Raw genomic sequence first — 21841 nt, forward strand, 5'->3', positions numbered from 1 at the left:
TCAGCTAAGGAAAGAATGCGGTGTGAGTCTTTTATGCTGTGCCAAGACACCCGAGAAGCCACTGGAGTTAAAAGACGGTAATGTTCTTGAATCGGTAAACACAGACGACGCGCTAGAGATCGCGTAACTGGTGGCGCTTTGGAGCGTCTGTGCGTGGTGCGCTCCTGGTGGAAAATAGCCGCTGTGCGCTGTTAATAATGCCGGTGCTGAGCTCGCACTGTACCCGCAGGATAGACTGACTGGGTGAGTAACCTCAGAGCTGCTGATGGGCTCCACATTTGGAAGCAAAGGTCCGTATACGTGTCCTTGGTTTAGAAAGCCATGCGAAGATGGTGCGCTGTAATGGGGATGGTGTAGGGGTAAAAACGGAGACCAACAAAGAGGGTTGTTGGGACGTTCCAGGCCAAGTCCGAGACCAAGAGGGGCAAAACGAAGACCTCTCTTCATCACCAGTTTGCCACGGGAGGTTGCAGACCTTCTCCGAAGTTTGCCTGTAGTCCCACCGATAAATACGTCGTCGCTAGAAGGGTCCAGCATCCAGTAGTTGCCTTTTCCTGGGTCGTCGTAATGGCGCGGCACTTTCACAAAGCATTTATTAAGGCTGAGATTGTGTCGAATTGAGTTCTGCCAGCCTTGTTTGTGGTCTCGGTAATACGGAAAATTCTTCATGATGAATTCGTAGATGCCGTTGAGCGTCAAGCGCTTTTCTGGACTTTGGCGGATAGCCATCATGATAAGCGCATTGTAGCTGAACGGGGGTTTATCAAGTTTTGCGCATTCCCCTGGCCTTTCAGCTTCCGTTCCCGATTCGTTTTCGTCTGGAGGTTGTTTACATTCCAAAGTTGCCGGTTCCATTTTCAAGGATTTTTCCGAATCCGAGCCAGACAGCGGTGAGCATTTTTGCGCGACCTCTGCGCCCTGGTTGTCAAACTTGGACGGGAGCAAAAGACTCTTGATGCTAAACGAATTCGATCTCTGCACAATGGTCGGCTCCCTGTGATCCCCCATATAGCCAAGGATAACAAAAAGGTCCGTTTTAGAAAAGTAAAAGGTCAGTCGCGCCTGGATCGAGATTTTGCATGCATGACGGGAGTTTTAGACCAGAGAAACTTGGATTGTGGTCAAGTCCGTGTTAAAGGTCTCAGTGTAATGGAGGAGGGGCTCAGTCAAGCTGTACAGCGTCTATCCGACTGCTCACCCTGTTCGTAAGCAAATACACACGCAGTCACATCAACCACTGAATAAAGACTGTGTTAAGACTGAGGCTCTTAAGCGTCTGACGTAATCTGAACTGGTTCTGACGAGGCAAGACCTGGTCACCCACCCAAAATGCATCATTTCATTATTGTAAAATCCAAATGTTTCCTAATGCTCCATCCCTAAGCGTTAATGAAAAATATTATTTCATATATTTAATGTTTTAATCCAAATTGTTGTAACTGTTACACCAGTCAAATCTGACTTAAACCCTACTTTTTAAAAAGTTCACTCCAACATACAAATCATCTAAATTATAATTTAATCAGATTAAAATGTCTTTTTTCTTACATGTTATAATAAGTAACACTAATGACAAATCTTATGAAAACAGGAAAATATAAACTTAGAAAAAGTGAGGAGGCTCACTGATTGTTCTTTGGAATAACTGGTATTTATTCAGAACAAACTAGAGGAAAAATGTTTTGACTATTTTGTTGTTGTTTTATTCTTTTCACTGGTGTGTTTTTTATAGGCCTTGTAATTATTAGTCATTTTTACATTAAATTAGTTAAGTAAATACTGTTCTGTTTGTATGTATCTGTTTGTATGTTAATTAAGCGTTTTACAAGATGCAAAGGAGTAAAATAGTTTGACAGCTAGCATTTTAAAAAATGTAAAATAAATAAATAAATTATTGTCGAAATAGTTCCCCCTAATATGAAGTGAATTATTTCATTAGCCTATAGTAGGTCATAACATGTTTTTTATTTGAAAAGAAAAAGTTGTTTGGTTTTACAAATGTTTATTTGTTTATAAAAACATTTATGTCACAAAATATATGTGTAATAAATAATTAGAATTTTTAATGTGTCGTTTTGACTGTTGTTTAATTTGTGTTTTAGATAGTTAACATGTTAGCAAAAAGCCATCTTAAGAATTAGACGTTGAAGAAAATGCGCAAATACGCGAAGAATAATACTGGCACAAGTCATGACTGAGATTAACAGAACTTTAGGACATTTAGGCTTCAAAAGCAAAAAAAAAAAAAACAATGCGTAAAAATGCGAGACAATATTTAAAAACAAAAATGACATATGTGGATCCAGTATAAAGGTGAAAACATTTTATTATCAGTGTGCGTGTGTTGGGAGGAAACATTATTGTTAAAGATCATAATGGAATCTTAACTGCGCTGCTGGGAACCATCGCCTGCGGAGTTTGTTTTTTTGCTCTTACAATGGATCAGCTAATTATTACGACCTTAAGGCCTTTGGAGCAGTAATACATTATAATACACAAACCCCAAAATAAAGTAATGTAACTATATTTTAGTCGTGATATAAACGAGAAATTATACACAGGTATAATTTGTGAATAATTATACATAGGCGTGATTATAGTCTATAAAACACACACACACAAGCGACTCACCTTTCGTCTGAAACCTCGTTGTTGATGGACTGTCGGTAAAATGTTGCTTCTTTCTTATGTATCCAAAAAATGTGGTTCTTCCCTTTCGTGCGCATTCTCTGCAATTTAAGCTGTTATTCGCGTAATATTTATTTGTTGTTGTTGGACTACAAAGGTTGTCTGAGAACAGCTACTCTCGTTCATAAGGTAAGTGAAAAAAATAACACAATTGACGCAACACGTTTTTGCTTTGGACAAAATACCTTAATATTTTTATGTTAACTATAATTTTGTCATTTTATGGTGCACCACTCATAACAGATTTTTTTCCTCAACAACCAAAAACAAAAAAACAATCAGGATTTAGATGAAAGTATTTAGAGAATTATTTGTGAGCTCTTGAAAGTAAATGCTGGCAAACTTTTTGTGACATTTAAAAAAAGGCTATAATTATTTGTTACCAATGATCATGCACCATATATATATATATATATATATATATATATATATATATATATATATATATATATATATATATATATATATATATATATATATATATATACAGTATATATACATTTAAAGTGAGTAAGTAAATAAATGAGTAATCATTTAATGTCGTATGTATGTAAATATAATATCAAACAAAATTCCACAGCTTTTGTTGTCTGAACATTCTTAATGCTGATCAACTGTTGAAAGCACGTATTCCAGTTTTTCGGGGGATAGAACCACCACAGACAATCCAGGCCAAGGATCAGGGGAACAGGAATGGTCTGATCTAAACTGGCGACTGTGACCTGGTCATCAGCCCTCAAGTCTACAGACTTGCAGAATGGTTAAAGTCATTTAAATTCTGAAGTTTCAGACACTGAGGAAACATCCAATAAGACCATAAGTTTGTGTTCCACATAGAATCCTCTAATAACATCAATCTTCAGTTCTTTCAGCTGGAGACACATCTGATACATCTTCCACACCTGAACACATATTCAATATTATTAATTAATTTAATGTAATCGTTATTTCCCGACACCAGTTGAAAGTTTCTTTGTATCAGTTCAGCATACTTTGGATTGCTGGTAAATTTCTAGTAAATCTTGTAGCATAAATCTTATACAATCAGTATAAAGAACTAAATAAAAGATGCTTTCAGTTCCACTCATACAGTTAATGAGATGTTTCAACTCTGCTTATAGAGTTACTGAGATGCTTTCAGTTCCACTCAGACAGTTACTGAGATGATTTAGTTCTGCTCAGACAGTTATGGAGATGTTTTAGTTCTGCTCAGACAGTTACTGAGATGTTTTAGCTCTGCTCATGGAGTTACTGAGATGTTTTAGCTCTGCTCATGGAGTTACTGAGATGTTTTAGCTCTGCTCATGGAGTTACTGAGATGCTTTCAGTTCCACTCATACAGAGATGATTTAGTTCTGCTCAGACAGTTACTGAGATGTTTTAGCTCTGCTCAGACAGTTACTGAGATGTTTTAGCTCTGCTCATAGAGTTACTGAGATGTTTTAGCTCTGCTCAGACAGTTACTGAGATGTTTTAGCTCTGCTCAGACAGTTACTGAGATGTTTTAGCTCTGCTCATAGAGTTACTGAGATGTTTTAGCTCTGCTTAGACAGTTACTGAGATGTTTTAGCTCTGCTCAGACAGTTACTGAGATGTTTTAGCTCTGCTCATAGAGTTACTGAGATGTTTTAGCTCTGCTCAGACAGTTACTGAGATGTTTTAGCTCTGCTCATGGAGTTACTGAGATGTTTTAGCTCTGCTCATGGAGTTACTGAGATGTTTTAGCTCTGCTCATGGAGTTACTGAGATGCTTTCAGTTCCACTCATACAGAGATGATTTAGTTCTGCTCAGACAGTTACTGAGATGTTTTAGCTCTGCTCAGACAGTTACTGAGATGTTTTAGTACTGAGATGTAAAATAATCTCTTTAAGTGTGGATCATGAAGGTTGTTATAGGATTTACACGTCATTTGCATGTGTGGGTCCGACAGGCTGAATCCTGCCGATTCCATGTTCAGCTACAGGAGGAACCAAACACTTTTACTCACCATACAAGAACAATCTCAAATCAAGATGAAAAATACAATGTGTCTGATCCATCTGTTGATCTGATAATGAAGTGAAATAATCATAATACTTACACTTTTTCCTTCACTTTGCTCTTATGGGATCTGAAAATGCAAAATAAATCTAATCATAATTAAATGTATATTGATGCTATTAATTGTCCCGGAGAAAACCCACACAGACATGGGAAGAACATACAGTGTTTGTACATGGTAAATGTACCTAATAGTTTTGTATGGGTTAAACAGAGCTGAGATATAAATAAAACACCCCACTGGATGGTCGCTGCTACATAATCACGCGATAAAAAACGGGATCAGCGGCGCTGTTCATGTTTATGTTCATGTTCGATTAGGACTCGAACGTTTTCTGGTTTCTTCCACTCGTTTTCCTGCTTTATCCTATCGCGCTGTTCGCCATGTCCTCTAATTATGCATCCGTAGATTTCGAAATATTTGGAAATGTGCAGGGTAGGTTATACAAACACCTCCAGTTCGTTCTGCAAGGGAAACCAATACTGGCAGTGTCGTTTGCGAATCAATCGGATTCGATTCTTGAGTCGATTCTTTAGATAAACTGTGAGAGCCGAATTGCGGTAAAGAGCCGTTTTTGAAGAAAACTCAAATAGGAAGCCGAGACTCTCGCATAAAGAATTAAATTACTCATAACCTGCATTGAAATGTTATATACTCTCATCTGAAGACTATACAGTATTAAAAAACAGATTAATAAAGAGTGAAGGAATGAAAGGATCTGTATCAGAGCACACATTTAAATCTTTAGAGATTCATGACGTGAGATTCGTGAGCAGCAACAACAATCCTCGTTTCATGTACCATATAATTTATATATTTATGTATTTATCTCTATTATACTGTGTAATTATTAAATTATTAAATATGCATGTTGTAAGAGTTGGGTACTTAAGTTTTCCTGACCAGGCGTGTACTACGATGAGATGCATATGGGAAACAATCTTTGCAAAAGTTGTCTACAGTATAAACAGCACTGAGACAGAGCGGCCACGCCCACAGACCTTCCAAAACAACAGTGGAGTTTTTAATTAATCAGTGTTTTAATCCACAACGTTTCTAACTTTCGTAAACAATCCTAATATTAACAAAATTATGTTTAACTAATAGGCTGAATCAGAACGTATTAAAAAATATTCTTACTTAACTTACTTTCTTGAAATACAGTTATGTAGTTTTAGCTCACTTGAGCTGACTTTAATGTATTTAATTTATTAATGTATGTTACTTGTTACAAGGTTATAAATGTACATGTTATTCAATATCTGTGAACATATTTTACTAAACTATATATTTTTTTTACATTTCAGGTGTCTGCTTCAGAATGGTAAGAATTCACTTCAAAGCAACTTTTGCATTTTTAAAGTGTTTTTTAATTATTACTGAGATACTAATTGTAGAGAGAGATAATAATGTAGTAATAAATAAAGTAGTTTGAGATGATAAATGTGTGAAGTTGCAGTCATCATTTGTTTTTACAGTTGTGCCTTATATAATGTTTTGTCTCATCTTTGTAAATGTATGTGACTTATCACAACATGTATGTGATAGTACACAGAGGATCAGGCGAAGAAACTGGGGGTAAATGGCTGGGTAAAGAACACCAGACAGGGTACTGTTGTTGGGCAGGTGCAGGGTACTCCAGACAAGGTCAATGAAATGTAAGTATGAATCCTACCTTGTCATTTACAATTCCCATCACAGGTTCTGTTTTATTTTTTGGAACAACTATATTTATTTTATGACTGATAAAGAGTAAAGAATAAAGATAATGTGTTGCATAGGTAAATGGTTAGGATTGTATAAGATTAAGTAGTTTCTCTTAATTAGATAAATGTTTAGGAAGAATATTACTTTAAGGGCATTCATGCTTAAATAACCCAAATGCTGCCAGATTTCTGACAGTGTGTTGCATCCCCAGTCCAGACTTTGTTGCTCTGTTTTCAGAGCACAATTTAAAGCACAATAATCCAAAAGATAGTGTCACACCTAACTGTAATGCTAGTGCATCATAAACATTTTGCACAAACTGGATATAACATCTCCTTTTTAAGCTTCACCACAGAAGAACATCAAAATGCAGGTAGGATATGAGGTAATTGATAAAACTGCTGCTGTGCAATGTGGATGTTCGATAATTTAGCAACTTTAACAGCAGCAAGGAGAAAGTTAACAGTTCTGTTGGTAACATTGATGCTAAGCAGATCTAGCTTGTTTAACTTGTTTGAACTATTTATTTCTGGCCCCTATGACACTAGGACAGGGTAACTGACCTTCGCAGGGAATTACACATGTACCTATGTACTAGCTTATTAATAACTACTGGCATGTTCGCTAACTGATTATCCCGTTCAGCTTTGCAGATTAGATGCATGTTTTTGGAAGGTGAGTTAAAACTGGAATACCTAAAATAATACCAAGCAGACATGGTGAAGAACATGCCAAACTTATTACTAATAGTGACTGCTGGCAAGGTTTATACCCAGGTCTCCAGGGTTCTGTGCAGCCATATTATCTGCTGTACTACCCAAGGACGGATTAAGGATAGTCTGGGCCCCTGGGCAAAGAGCATGGCTAGGGGCCCCAAAAGCATGGCTAGGGCCCCCAAGAGGCCCTGGGGTCAAAGTCCCTAATAGTCAGAGGATCCTTAAAATGGAGGGCCCTCGGAAATAAAAATATATTGTATCATAAATGTTGATAGGCATCGCAAAATGTTTTGGGCCAGGGCCCCCCCGGGGCCCCTGACCTCAAGGGCCCCTGGGCGCTGGCCCCACTGGCCCGGTCAGTAATCCAGCCATGGTGCTACCCTAAACTACGACGTCGTCACAAAATGTCCATTAGCTAGACTGTATTTTTGAACTTTCCTGCATTGACAGCACCTCTTTTTAGCCAGTAGGTGGCGCCAAGTGCATTATGTTTGTGCCATGGAACAGTCTAGAATCTTGTTTCTTGTTACCTTCATCTGGCTCTATTTAGATCAATATCTACAGATCCCTTCAAATAAACTGTAGAAAGAAACAGCAAAAATTTGTATCAGTGTACTACATTTCTGTCACATCACTGTATAAATTTCACTACCAGCTCTAAGTCAACCATATTTCATCTGAACAAACAGCTGTGATTTGAACAGATTGATCAGTTTTGCTCTGAGACAGTTATGTCTGATTTATGCTGTTTTCATAGCTTTTTCATAGCTCAGTACTGTCCAGAGATCATGTTTCTGCTATTATTTTAACATGTACGTGATTTCTGAATGCTGTGGGCTGCTGTTTTGTTGCAGCGGTGCGTGGGTGTGTCTCAGTCTGCAGTGGCAGGAGCAGGGCAGGGCCAGGACAGATGATGTCATAACTGTAGGGGCGACTCACAGGGCAGAAAAGCTTATGACATCACGTCTGCTTAATGTAAACCAGACGTCGAAGAGAGAGATGGAGGGAGAAAGAGACCCACCCAGTCCCCAGTGATTGCATCTTGCTAGTGTGTGTATGAAGCAAGCAAGGCTGAATGTCTGTTTTGTGACTGGAAACGCCACATTCAAGGTTTTTCATTTAATAGATTACTTTAAAAACATCCCAATCTCCTGATCTGAAACAAGAGCACAGATGAACTTCTATGGTAGGGCTGCATTGAAATCATAAGGAACTTCAACTGATGTTTAAATATTCTAACATTTAGGTTGGATTTGGTGCCACCCAGGAAAAAATGCTTGCTAGGCAGAAAAACCCTGGACAAGGTGTTAGTCCATCACAGGTCCTCACACATTCACACAATTACCCACCTACACGTTCACTTACATAAACACCTTAATGCCATTTGATGTAGCCAACCTACACATTGTATGTTTTGGGAAATAACCTGGGACATAGACAGACAGACAGTTTCTTTTTGATCCCAAAGCAAATGAAGCAAATGAATGTATATTAAACATACTTTATTGATCTTAAAGGAAATAAAGGGAGTATTGAATATGTTTTATTGATCCCCATGGAAATTAATGATATATAAAATACGGTGGTAATCTTATGGTATGGTGCTTCAGTGAGGTGAGTGCTTGCGTGCATCATGGAAACAGAGAGATTAGCTGCTTGCAGTTTTATATCATGTCATGATCTCTTAAAGGTGCCAGGCGAAACTTACCACCTATATTGGGCAGCAGTAATATAGGACGATGCAATAGATGGATGATCAGAACGGTGAGCTTCGTTTTCATTGGATGGAACCCAAAGAGATTATCAAAGAAAAATTAAAGAAAAAACCTATGATGGAGGAGGAAATCAATTTGATGACCAATACAGTGAAGATTGCTAAAAAAGAATAAGAGGCCAATCCTAATTCATGAATTCCAGAGAGCCACAAGGAAAAACAAGAATCAGTACTAGAACCAGATCTGTAAAGACACTGACGATGAAATTTTTTTTCCTGAAGATACGTGTGATCAGAAATAAATTTTAACCTTAAGGCGGTATGCTATGGGATGTTCTTGGACAGGTCATAACTGACTAAACAGTGATTAAAGAAGAAAGGAATGAGTACACTGAAGATCTTTACAAACAAGACAGTTGCCAAGACACGTGTTAATCACAGTTACATAGAAAAACCTTTAGTGCTTGAATATAAAGTTGGACAGGCCCTGAGATCACTACAAAAAATACAAGCAATATTTCAAGATTCTGAAACTAATCAGTGAAACTGACCAAAGTTGCTATGATGCCACATTTTCCCAGAGAGTCTGGTCATTTAAGCTTTCTAGATTTCTGGGCCATCAATGGCTCTGGCATCATATAGGGCTTGACAGATGTTGTTTTGGTATGATTTACCCTACATTTTCAATGTTCCTTACATTTTCAGTTCTAGCTGGTGATTTCCTGCAACAGGAGAGAAAGTTGAATTCAAAGTTTATCTTTATGCAAATTACAAGTGAAGGAGTTAAGCACTGAGCAAAGTGGCAAGTTTAGCTGATTACACTATAACAGGTTTATTTTTTAGTGACTCCAAAGTGCAGTTGTGTACAACCAGATTCCTGATTCAAATATGTGTGGTGCTGGGTATGTGTACTGCTCTTGACTGTGGATGAGTAATGTGTGTGGGCAGAAATTGTGGCAGAAAGCTCAGTAAAAAAGCTTTTCTACTTCATCCCTCCCTCCCTTATCCTAGTTCCGGCTCATCAGGCAGAGAGACGAGAGACCAGAAATGTGTTGCACATTAAAAATTTTAACTAATACAGCTGAATGGGAATCCTACAGTGTCATTACACTACCTTCTTTCATTTGTGTTTTCCCCTTTACCTGCTTTGTTTGTTGTTCACTCTAGGTTTTTGTATGGACTAAAGCAAGGTGGGATCTGCTGTTGTAGAAAATAGTTTATGACTAGTGGCAGTTCTTAACCTACTGAGAACCAACCCACAGTTTTGGAGAAACAGCCCACAGTCCCCACCCCCTAAATCTTTCCTTTTTGCACCCCAGCAAACAGCATGACTTTTAACTGGAACATACTCTATGGTTCTGCACATATTTAAATCAATTGCAAGGTGACCCGTACTGTACTCGAGTACCCAGTCTAAATTTGGTTACTTTTCTGCTCCGACCGAGGAGAGCTGCAGACCAACATGCACTCCCTTCGACATTTTTCTCACATGTCAGAGGAGGATGTAGGTTATGTAAAGTCACTGTATACCCTACTTAAATCATCCACCACTCATTCAGATGCCTCAACTGGCCTGCAAAAGTTGCATTTGAAAATTTGCAGCAGCAATGAGAAACCCTCTCAAACAGCCAACTGTTTTTGTTAGATGCCCAGCCAAGTCAATAGCACATCGGAGACTGAAATTCGAGAGCAGTGGTAAGCTAGCACATTAGACCACTGTGCCACTTGAGTGCCATGGTTACCCTACTTGAACAGGGCCAAGCATACCAGACTGCAGACTGTTGTTGTGTTGTTAGTGTTATACACCAGAAAAAATGAAAATTGAAGTTCAAGCTTTCATCAGTGTGAACCATTAAGATTAGGTGTTCGAAATGAAATGTTTTCTGAACACTTAAAAGGAGAATGCAGTATATGGAGTACCAGGGTTCAGCACAGAGGGGATGTGAAATGAGAAGAAATAAATCTACACAGGGCTACAGAAAGACCCCAACAACCACAGTGGGGCAAACTAAAAATCGCCCTGTTGTTGCTACTGCTATTGTGAACAGTTACCATGGTGTATTTGCTCAGAGTTTTGTTGACAATGCCACCACAGCACCCACTTCAAACCCCTCCTCTGTTCTTGGGTACCCATGTAAATTGAAAATAGACAGTAGCAAATTAGGTACAGCACAGACAGTTCTGGATTTTGGATACCTATTGTATTGTAATGTAGGGTACTTTGCAATGGAATGGAAATTGCACTTTTGACAAAAAAAGTGACCTCTGTACCTTTGCCCATAATTTTGTCATATGTTTATCAATTATTTAACATAATGAGATGATCTACGGCACTCACCTTCGGTTCGTGCCTGCGACCAAATCACAGCCGTGATGTTATTCGCGATAACACACTTCCTCTCGTGTTCTATTGCTTTTATACAACAGTTTTTACAAAATAAATAAAGAAAATAAATCAAAGAATTAAATATGCTTATTAAATATGCTTTAATATTGACAATACCTTCCGCCAAAAAGTAGTTCCACAACGAAAATAAAGTTTAACACTACAAAGCAGACATCCCAAGTTGCAAAAACTCATTTCAGGGAGGTAAGAACAAGAAGAAGAAGAAAGCAAGAACCTCCGAAGGGAAAAAAAGAAATAAAAAAAACCTCTCGCACACACCAAAGGCTATGGATGAAAACAACTACTAGGAGCTGCTAACTGGGCTTAACTAACTATTCGCGTTACAAACACATTAATGTTCCCTACATAGTGCACTAGATTGTGTATCAGATCATGGATATATGTTCCCTACATAGTGCACTAGATAGTGAATTAGACAATTGGTTATGTTCCCTACACAGTGCGCTAGATTGTATATCAGATAACGGATTTAAAACGCGACCGGGGAAAAAAAGGCTGTGTTGCCTGCGTGCGCGTTTGTGTGCATGAAGCTTGTCGTTAATGGCAACGCGTCAGCGGAGTAATACCATTGTGGTGTGAAAAGACCGTGCTGTTGTCACGAATATCAGCACGGCTAGAACGCTTCTCAACCAATCAGATTGTAAGGTCGGAACTAACTGTTGTATAACAATTATTATATATTTATATAAGAGTCATATTGCTCACCACACTTTAAGCGTGTAGCTACAATACCTTGTGAAATGCTAATTTTCATAAACAATGATATTTTTTTATTAATAATACATGACAACTTTAACTGTGAACAATATAATGTCAGTTTATGATCTAATTCAACATGAATCCCACTGGTCGTGAAGGAGTTTAGAAAATTTATCAACATTTGCCTTCGTTTGTCTTCGTTGTGCAGTTGATACTGTAGTGTGTGTGTGTGTGTGTTTATATTTTTGTGTATTAGACAAGTGATGAAAGAAGTTGCCCTGGTGGACTCTCATCTGGCTGCACACTCCACACCCTTTCTGGGAGTACATGATCAGAACTGTAGATAGATGTTACACTGAAAAAAAAAAACACTCTAGCACCAGAGTGTTTTAGCAAGAAATTTCCTTCCAAAGAAATGTTTGAAAATGTTTTATTACCCAGAGGCACGCCAAGGGCGCAATTGCCTTTTCACATTATCGTTGCTGGCCAAAACCTGCTTCAGTCTTGGTGAATGTTCTCAAAGCTGCTCTGGGATCAGTAACTAACCGTCACTGATTTCTAACCTGTGATGTTTGTTGATAATCATCCAGCTGTAGAAAATTCCTTCCTATCACCACACTTCAATGTTATCAGACTTCCTCAACAGCAGGGCATGGACGAGAGTCCTTTTCTTGTGAGCACAATGAGCTTCCACATACACGTAGTGCATGTTTTGTAAAGGAAAATTCTTTATGGTTCGCAATTTAAGCAATGTGTCTGCACCCAGAAACAAAAAGTGTCATTAATTTGAGTTCAGCCAAGGCTCTTAGCTTGCATGCTTCTCAGATGCAAATGAAATAATAAATCATGCGTCTGTAAAAGATAAACTTCTCCTCATGTTTCCCTCTCTCAGGACCAAGTTTCCTGTTTTAAGTTTACCACACCCAATAAGTGATTTGCTTCAATGATGCAATACTTAGCGTTCAGCTGGAAAACTAATTGCTGTGTGTTGTTTTAAAAACCTTTCCAACACACCATAGCTTTCTCACTATTCCAATTAAAACTGCACTAGCATTACTGCACTTCACTGAAAAAGTATTTAGCCCAAGCTTTTTTTTTTTTTAAATAATTATCATTACAACTTTTGTAGAACTATATTTTTAGTTAACATCCTTTATACTGGAAAAAGTGATATGTTGCATGTTTACAGTTTCCAGTTTTAAATTCAGCAAATAAATAGGAATAGTGCACAAAAGTTATGCAGATTAGACAAATAGATAAAAACAATAATTTTATAGTAATAATAAAAAAATGTGTTTATTATTTATATAATTATTTCTGTATCTCTGCTTACTGTTTCTAGGTGACTCACTATGATCATGATCAAAATTACTGTTTTTAAATGAACAAATAAATAAATACTGCACCCAGGTGGCACAGCGGGATATTCCGCTAGCACACCAGCGTCGGGATTCTGAACACCTCGGTTTGAAACTCTGTGTTGTCACCGGTAGGCTGGGTGCCATCTAGGGAGCATAATTAGCAGTGCCTGCAGTATACGCTGTTCTGCTATGGCGGGATGACCGGACTACGTGGATGGGGTCCTCAAACACTGTGTAAGGACCCTAATTGGCAGATAGAGAGGCGGCTGTGCAGTGTGCATAGGTGAAAAAGGGTTCTGCAAAGGTCTGTGCACGGGTCGAAGGAGGCGTGAGCAGCAATATACCCACCTCAAATGCAATTAGGGATCCCTCAGCTAAATTGGGAGAAAATGGTTAAATAAAATAGGAAAATAATAATAATAATAAGATGAAGAAGATTAGTTTGCCTGTTGTTTTTTCTTTTGTTTTGTGTTATTGAAATTTAACAGTGAGATTAATGGAATACATAATGATTTAAAACACTGTTTTTCTAATGTCAATTTAACTATCATAAGGAATAAAATAGAATAAATTCAGGTAATATTGATTTATTACTAGTAATATTTAAATTTTCCATGTTTATGGAAATTCAATTTCTGGGTGTTATTGACCAGTCTGGTCTCCACACAGACATGCTTGGCCATGTTTGGTTGAAATAAAAAATGATAACATAATAAAACCGCTTGCCATGATGTTTATACCTACATTGAATAACTATACTGAAGGACTAATGTTGATTAAAGCTTGAAAACTCCTGACTCAAACAGTTCCCTTCCTGTATTGAATATACAGTGATTGTTCCATAATGTCTAAGCTTTTGAGTGCTGCTCTGTTTCCTGGTAGTATTGTAAGCTAAGTGAATCAGAAGCAGTCATGCATAGAGCCTCACCACACAATACACACACACATACACACAGAGTAGCTTCTTGCTCTATAGTCCATCATGCAGGATAATGCATTTAGCGATTCTCTAAGGAATAATTGCATGAGCTGTACCACCAGACCCTGCCCACTGTGATAGAGAGGGAGAGAGAAAGTGGGGTTGGGCCGAAACACAAGACTGAAAAGGACAGCTTTTATGTGTAATCAGATTTATTTGACTCTAGTTGTGAGCTTACTTGTATACCTGGTGTTAGCTTTACTTTGTATTCTGCTGATATGATGGAAGTCTTGGGCTCAGCTAAGACCTTGATTAAACAATATCTCAAGCATTATCTATAATTACTGGGTGTTAAATTAGCAGAAAATACATTTCAACAAGTTTTCTCCTACACAAATGTAGTCGAGAAATGTTCGGTGTCCGTAGGGTCTTTGGGCTGAAATGACAATAAAGCTTCTCTTGAACTTCAACATTGAATTTTAGAATTACATGGATGTTGGTGCCAGACAGGTTGCTTTGAGTATGTCAGATACTGCTGATTATTTGGTATTTTTAAGCACAACAGTCAAAAGTTTACACATATTGTGGCAAAAGCTCAGAAGAAAATGGCCAGACAGGTATTAGCTGACGGAAAGGGTACAATAACTCAAATGAGCACTTATTAACTGTGAAGATCAAAACTTATAGACTCAGATTGCACATCATGTACCAGTTTAGCCCAAATGTGTTCAGTGTGGTTGAGGTTAGGGCTCAAATGCAGATCGCATTTGGTTCTTTTACACCAAACTTGTCAAACCACGTCCTTGTGGATCTCTCTTTGTGTACAGAGGCTAAGTCATCAGAGAACAGGAAAGGGCCTTTCCCACAATGTTGTCATGATTTATTTTTTCACTGTTATGTTAGAAGTGGGTGTGGCCTGAACACCTAAAGTATAACAAACATATAAAATTATGGCACTGAATGGCTTGGTTATCAGTCAGCGTTCTAAGTGTTATGTAGAATTTGATATAGTTAATCAAATCTCCACCCATCCTCTACTTCTTTTTTTTTTTTATCTCTGTAGGAAGCACTGGCTGAGAAGTGTTGGCAGTCCGAGCTCTCGGATTGACCGTGCCGAATTTACTAATGAGAGGGACATTTCTAAGCTGGAGATCCGTGGATTCGGGACTCGCTACTGAATTCCACCAGCTCAGCAACAGCTCCTTAACCTTTACAAAGAGTTCGCTCATTACTTCTTCCCTGCTGGGTAACTTATTGCCAGTCTCATGTTTAGATCCAAGTTTAAACAAACCATGTATTTCACCACAAGCCTTAACTCATTACTAAATACTTAACAATGTACATTTATGATGTATTTATTTATAAACAACAAAAATGATACATAGTATTTCATTATGCAAAATTTGTGACGTAAACTTCGTCAAGCTTAAATTAACGTACCAGTAATTTGTATTTAAACAACGAATAATATAAATTTATATTGAATCCTATATCCTAAATTGTTCATTTTCATGTTTATTTTCCTTTTTATTCAGTGCAACCTTAATAAAGATCACAGTGTACAGGCCTTGTCCTTTCCTTGCTGCATTATCCGATTAGATTACTGAGGATTGTATTCCAGTAGAGCATGTGACCAATACTGATGTGCACAGTACAAATCAAAGTGAGGTCCATCCCTCTTTAAAATATGAATAATGTATATATCCTGGGTAGTTTCTTTTACTGCCGAGATGTTCAGTTCTCTTGTGTAGTATCAAGTTTCAGTCCATGAAAAATCCACCAATCACAGCACTGCTTTACCCTGTTGCCTTGGTGAATCTAACCTGCTTCCCTGTAAGTCCCTCAGCGCAGATGGCTTGAGGATGGCATGGTTCTGTTTGGATGCACTTACGTTACTGTAATATTCATGTGAAGTGCTGTGCTTTTTATAGATCAGTTTTAGATGCTGTTTTTACCCAGAATGCACTCACTGAGTCACCTGCGATGCACATCATAACATTAGAAACATACAATACGCATCCAGTCTCATCTAGGCTTCTGCTTTCTCCCAGCATGCCCGCCTGCTGCAAATCTGCATACAGGATAGCTGCAATCCTGTAAGCTGACGACTGCAAGATTAGATCAGAGGATTAAAGCTGGACTACAGACTGGCTCTGGGTAAAAGCACTGGAAGCAGACAATGCATTACAGAAAACACACATCTGATCTGAGGTCAGTGGTAAAGTCAGGCCAGTATAAGCAAAAACCAATAGGATGGGATGTAAAAGCAGAGTGCTGGACCCCTGCCGAAATGTGCTTAGCTGTTCGTGTTTGTGCTCTTTATTTGTTGTACAATTCACTGAGTCATCACTGAGTCTCTTAGCAGCAGAGCTCACTTCACATTTCCCTGCTGTTCCCCTTGTATAGCTGTGATTGTTCCAATGGGCTTTGGTGTAGGAGCTTTATATGCTGTTCATATAAATTAAACTTCAGTAACAACTGATCATCCTGATCAGATTTGTCGTAGATTCCAAATCTACCCAGAAGCACTGCTCACGAGGCAGGAATACAGGAAACCGCCATGTCCAGAGTACCCTTCTTCATAGACGGGAACCAAAAGCAAGGTGTAAACTCTGGTCCCGGGTTATTTTTTATAATTTGGGTGTGGTAAAGTTTTAAGTAAATTCATTATGTGTCTTGGGTAGCTACTTCATTTTGCTCAGGATGTAGAAACATAGGGTGTAAGGCAGGAATTCACACACACCAGTCCATCTCAGTGTAACACAACCATTTTGTAAAACATTTAAATTTACTGTTTAAAACTGGACACTTGTAGAATAATGTTAAGTACTGTGGAAATTTGGATTTGTAGCTAGAGGAGTTTTTTGTTTTACAGAAAATGTGCTAGAAACTTGCTATACTTGTCAGTATTTTAAAGATTTACTCTTTCAGAGCATATTTATATCACATATTTTTGTGTAGTCTTGTACGACTAGTATGTTGACACCAGAATTATTTTCCAGCATGCTTTTTAAACCTTTAATCTAAAGTATTTTAGGAGTAACAATCCAGCCAAAATGCAGAGCTTAGTACTTGATGGTCAAGATATTACTTAAGAGCTTAACACTGGCTTTCTGGCAGACCTTGCAGTCACTAATAAAAAAACACTAAACATAACTACTAAACTTTTGCCCCTCCACCCCATAATGTTCAAACAGCCCAGTCTTGTACCTACAGAAAGGAAAGTGATCCCAATTTGAAATGGACTCATATGATGGAATCAGAGCATCTTAGAGTCATCATGTTTACATCCCTTCTATTAGTGCCATTATGTCCCGTAAATATAAGGTCATTTTTTTATGGCCCACAAATGCAAACATGGTACACTCCCTTATTAAACGGCTAGCATATCTGGACACTACTGTTACAAAAAATAAAAATTTGATTCAAAAATTAGTTCTCTCACCATATTGTATTTTAATTTTCTTACATCTAAACCCATTGCAAGTAATACAACTAGCACACATTTAATCATGTAATCAGTTTTACTACAATTTCTTTTTAGTCACTTCTCCTTTTTTGTAGATTGGCTAAAAATAAGCATGGTCAAATAATGATGATGTCTTTTTAAAGCTATTATTTAACGTACGTTTATCACTCAGATGCCGCTAATGAGCTTTAATCACATTACATGTCAACAGGAACACAAATCAAAACAAAACAGGCAGGAATTTGATTTGTTGTCAGATTTCCTGTAACCCCTGCCAGTGCATCTGAAATTCATTTGAATGAACAGTGTTGACTGTGTGCTCCAACCCTCTTTTTTTATAGTGTGTACCTGATGCACAAGTGAATTTTGACTGGAACACAGCAGATGCCTAAAATACTGACCTGAAAAACACCAGTCCAGTATTACAGCATCCCAACTGAAATACTATAACATTCTACTTTATTTAATATTTATATATAGTAGCACCAGCACAAGAGTTTTGACATAAAAGTTTTTTTTTTTAACTTATTTTCCCTTTGTGTTCTGCAATGGCTAGGGTATATACCCACCTTGAGCCCAGTTTTTTCTAGGATAGGCTTTGGAGCCACTCCAAATCTTACAAGTATAAAACAGTTTTTTGGGCTGGGATAATGGCAATACTGATGTTTTAAAATGTGCCATGTGCAAATAGTTATGGCCCATTATACTGTATATCTTAAATTCTTCCAATATGTGTAGAGAATACGAGTAATTTTTTTACAAAAAAAAAGCCATACTCAATGGTGTATCAAAAACATCAACAAAATATGTAACTTGACCAGGGGTGTGCAAACTTTTGCATAGGCTACAGTGTATGATTCTGTGTGATCAAGTGTCACATTACAGCTAGTCCAGGTTGCATAGCAACACCCAAATAAATGCTTTGAAAAGGGAACCGATGTTGGGTACTTTACAAAATGTTTCAGGGTGCAGAGATATGTCTACCCCGAAAGAAAAGGGTTTGGGAATCATTCCGGTAAGTGAAGTGCTGTAATGTTACAGGTTGTGTTAGTTCAGAAGGATACTGTGGTTCAGGTTACAGTTAGTGTAAACACTACTGCTACGATTAGCATGCATGCATTCTACAGTTTTATGCAAACATTCAGCCAAACTGGTTAAATCCCATGTTTAGTTGATGAGTTCAGGGTGACTTTAGGAACTGTAGCATGTTTCTGCTTTTTTCTATGCATTTTTTTATTTTATTATTTTGCTAAATGTAAATACTATATTAAATGCTGGGTTGATGGTAGTTGCTTGTAGTTCATGTTAAATGCAGCAGGTACTTTCACTTTCATGAGGGCCAAATTGTTAGGCCAGGCAACTGGGTTAAAGCATTTTTAAAATAGCAAGGGGTGCTCTGTCAGCCAAGGTGTGTACCCACCAACAGTGGCCTGAGGTGGCACAAGCTACAAACCACCGACAGCCAAAGCTTATTGATGTCAGTGGACATGAAGACAATGTGATCTAGCAGTGTATAGAACTGCTATGTTGGCCCATTCTAACTCCTGTCCTATGTTAAAAGCACCTACAAAAAAAAAACACACAGCCATCAGGACTGGACAACAAAGCAAGGGACGAAGTTCAGCTGGTTTAATAAATCCTGACTTGTTTGAAATTTGAATTTCCTCCAGAACTGCTGACATTAAATAAATATGGCTGCATTATGTTCTTACATCTGCTCTTTGTGACAGCTCAAACACCTACAGAATATTTGATAGAAATGTGCCGGATCGATTAAGTCCAGATGAAGTTTACAAGGACCACAAATATGCCACCCGAGATCCAGGAGAAGCTGAGCTGCTGAAGACTCACAACCTCCCACAGCCCTACAACGTCAAGTTCATTAGAACCAACGTGAGGTTCCTTAACGAGCCCATTGCTCATATAGGAACGGAGAGCATGAAGTCAGAACAGGTGGATGTTCATGTTTTGTTAGACTGTTGTGAGATTTGCTAAACTAAATAATCAATCAGACTTTGTTTATCACTCATGTATTCTGTTTGTTGTAACTCTTTTTAGTTTAAATGGTGGTTAAATACCCCAGCTCAGGATGTGTTGAGTAAACCAGTGTACTGTAAGGAAAGCACTCAGAGAAGCGATTATCAGCACATCGCACCACTTCCAGTTATCAGGGTTCGAGGTGAACAAAACAGACCTCCAGCTACAGGAATCAGTAAGCCATGCTTATTTGTGTTTGGTTTATGGTTAAGGTATTAACTAATCGAGCTTCTCTTTATGCTGAGAGTGTATAGATCTTTCAGCCTTGGGCAGGATTTATTGATTGGTGCTTTTTACAGTGGATACATATTGCATTTTCTTTTTCTTTGCAGTCCCAACATTGAGTCCACTTGGCCAGCCTAAAGAACTCATAGAATTCATATCATTTAATCACCATTATGACTCCAGGAGACCCCACGATCAACCCTACCAAAAATCAGTAAGGTTTATTTTGTACCACCTAAATGATCTGTGTGATCTGTTTAATAGATTTTTGTCAGGTTAGACAGGAAGGAGGATGGACTTAAATTTGACAAAAAGCTTTACATAAATAACACTATGTCTACTATGCTAGCCCTCCACCAGTAAGATTCAGGTTCAAATCCCAGCAGTGCTACTGGCTATGTCTGAGGGAGGTGGCCAAAGACCTGTGGCAGATTGGTACTCATGCCTTGTACCTAGTGCTTTCCAGATGAACCGGTCTGCCAGGATGAAGTGGTTGATTAAAATGTAAATCATAAAAAAGTTTAATATACACTATATGTGCAAATGTATGTGAACTAAGTTCAGCTATTTTAGTCACGCCCATCTCTAACAAGTATCTTGTTGAAATCTTTCCCAGAAAAATCAAGGCTCAGTTATAGCTGCAAAGTTGTGAGGCAATAATTTTATAGTCAAGCGTTCACATACTTTTGCATGAAAATCTAGCTCAGAAGCAATCCTACATTTATGAAAAAGGATGCTGGCATGAGAAAGCTGTCCTTCTGGATGTGGTCAGTGTGTTTCATGTATTTTGTTACTCTCAAAAGCCCTGAGGAAAAACAGTCCTTCCTGCTATTCACACGCCACACTTTCACTGCTCACTCACTGCTGCCAATGTGTCCAGAAGTTGTTTTTTGTATGCTTGTCCAATCAACAACTGCTCTGACCCCAGCTTTCAAACAAGCTGGGATATGCGAAGAAATAATTTTGTTGTACTGTACATCTGTATATGTATATATGACAAATAAAGGTATTCTTCACATGTACCTGACTTTCTAGGTTTGTTTTGCATTCTTTGGCACATCTGACTAAGCATAAACTAGTCTTCAGTTGTACAGCTTGAAATGTGATAGTAAGTGAGGAATTCAAATCAATGCACAGGCTGTATGACACCACATTTGTTATCTGTCATAGCCTCCTCCCTCTACACACACACACACACACACACACCCATACACGAACTCTCATTGTACTCCGGACACTGGGGTGGAGACGTGATCTGAAACAACTCTTGGCAGCTGCTGAACTATGAGACGATCTGTTCCCTACAGCTACTCTCACAGCTGCATCGACCCGTCTCCAAACTCAGCCCATTTGTGCCGGACTTCTCTGATCTGCTTAAAATCTGTTTTATGTTTTCCTCCCACTCTCTTCCTCTTACTCTCTCTCCCTCTCTCAGTGTCACGGAGCCTTTGTGTGCAGCGAGAGTGGGGCGATGGGGCCTATCGCATTCCAGAGCAAAGAGGGGATTCAGTCAGCCCCAAAGTGGATCGCACATGGACTGAACTCTTCCCAGCATGCACTTCTCTCCTCTCAGCAGATGTGTATGTCCACTGGGAACGTCTTTAACCAGCCAGGCCCTGATGACAAAAACTCCCACAGTGGAAATAAAAATAATGGAGAGAGTTTGTAATCAGTTGGATGGGAACCAGTGTGTCTGTGTGGACGACTCCAATGCTGGTGTCTGAATATTGGGTGTAGAAAACACCCAGTGAATTTTGGTAGTGCTTCTGATGTCATATATCAACAACTGTAATTTTTCATAAAGTGAGCTGCATATACAACAGCCCAGCAGCTGTGATTTGGATTTGATTACTAAAA

The 21841-nt window shown here is 38.4% G+C and overlaps 3 protein-coding genes across 3 annotated transcripts; 2 read left to right on the top strand and 1 right to left on the bottom strand.

The window, feature by feature from the left end:
• On the bottom strand, nt 1-1008 carry foxg1b (forkhead box G1b). The gene has a single exon (XM_063013262.1). It carries the CDS (start codon nt 1006-1008, stop codon nt 1-3), a length of 1008 nt encoding a protein of 335 aa, XP_062869332.1.
• Nucleotides 1009-1083: 75 nt separating this feature from the next.
• On the top strand, nt 1084-15742 carry acyp2 (acylphosphatase 2, muscle type). The gene is made up of 5 exons (XM_063013389.1): nt 1084-1173; nt 5051-5165; nt 6038-6054; nt 6279-6388; nt 15317-15742. Exons 1-5 carry the CDS (start codon nt 1084-1086, stop codon nt 15429-15431), a joined length of 447 nt encoding a protein of 148 aa, XP_062869459.1. The 3' UTR covers nt 15432-15742.
• Nucleotides 15743-18678: 2936 nt separating this feature from the next.
• On the top strand, nt 18679-21841 carry LOC134331848 (uncharacterized protein C2orf73 homolog). The gene is made up of 5 exons (XM_063013390.1): nt 18679-18737; nt 19453-19675; nt 19781-19934; nt 20092-20198; nt 21420-21841. Exons 1-5 carry the CDS (start codon nt 18679-18681, stop codon nt 21651-21653), a joined length of 777 nt encoding a protein of 258 aa, XP_062869460.1. The 3' UTR covers nt 21654-21841.

Source organism: Trichomycterus rosablanca, chromosome 17 (genome assembly GCF_030014385.1).
Source record: "Trichomycterus rosablanca isolate fTriRos1 chromosome 17, fTriRos1.hap1, whole genome shotgun sequence".
Taxonomy (NCBI): Eukaryota; Metazoa; Chordata; class Actinopteri; order Siluriformes; family Trichomycteridae; genus Trichomycterus; species Trichomycterus rosablanca.

Excerpts from the sequence above, each read along its gene's own strand:
- acyp2 (XM_063013389.1), top strand. The coding sequence starts at position 1,084 with ATGACGGGAGTTTTAGACCAGAGAAACTTGGATTGTGGTCAAGTCCGT. Across the intron at positions 1,174-5,050 it reads AGGAGGGGCTCAGTCAAGCT|GACTCGAACGTTTTCTGGTT; the intron begins GTACAGCGTCTA and ends ATGTTCGATTAG. Across the intron at positions 6,389-15,316 it reads CCAGACAAGGTCAATGAAAT|GAAGCACTGGCTGAGAAGTG; the intron begins GTAAGTATGAAT and ends TTATCTCTGTAG.
- LOC134331848 (XM_063013390.1), top strand. The coding sequence starts at position 18,679 with ATGTTTCAGGGTGCAGAGATATGTCTACCCCGAAAGAAAAGGGTTTGG. Across the intron at positions 19,935-20,091 it reads ACCTCCAGCTACAGGAATCA|TCCCAACATTGAGTCCACTT; the intron begins GTAAGCCATGCT and ends TTTTCTTTGCAG. Across the intron at positions 20,199-21,419 it reads ATCAACCCTACCAAAAATCA|TGTCACGGAGCCTTTGTGTG; the intron begins GTAAGGTTTATT and ends TCCCTCTCTCAG.
- foxg1b (XM_063013262.1), bottom strand. The coding sequence starts at position 1,008 with ATGGGGGATCACAGGGAGCCGACCATTGTGCAGAGATCGAATTCGTTT.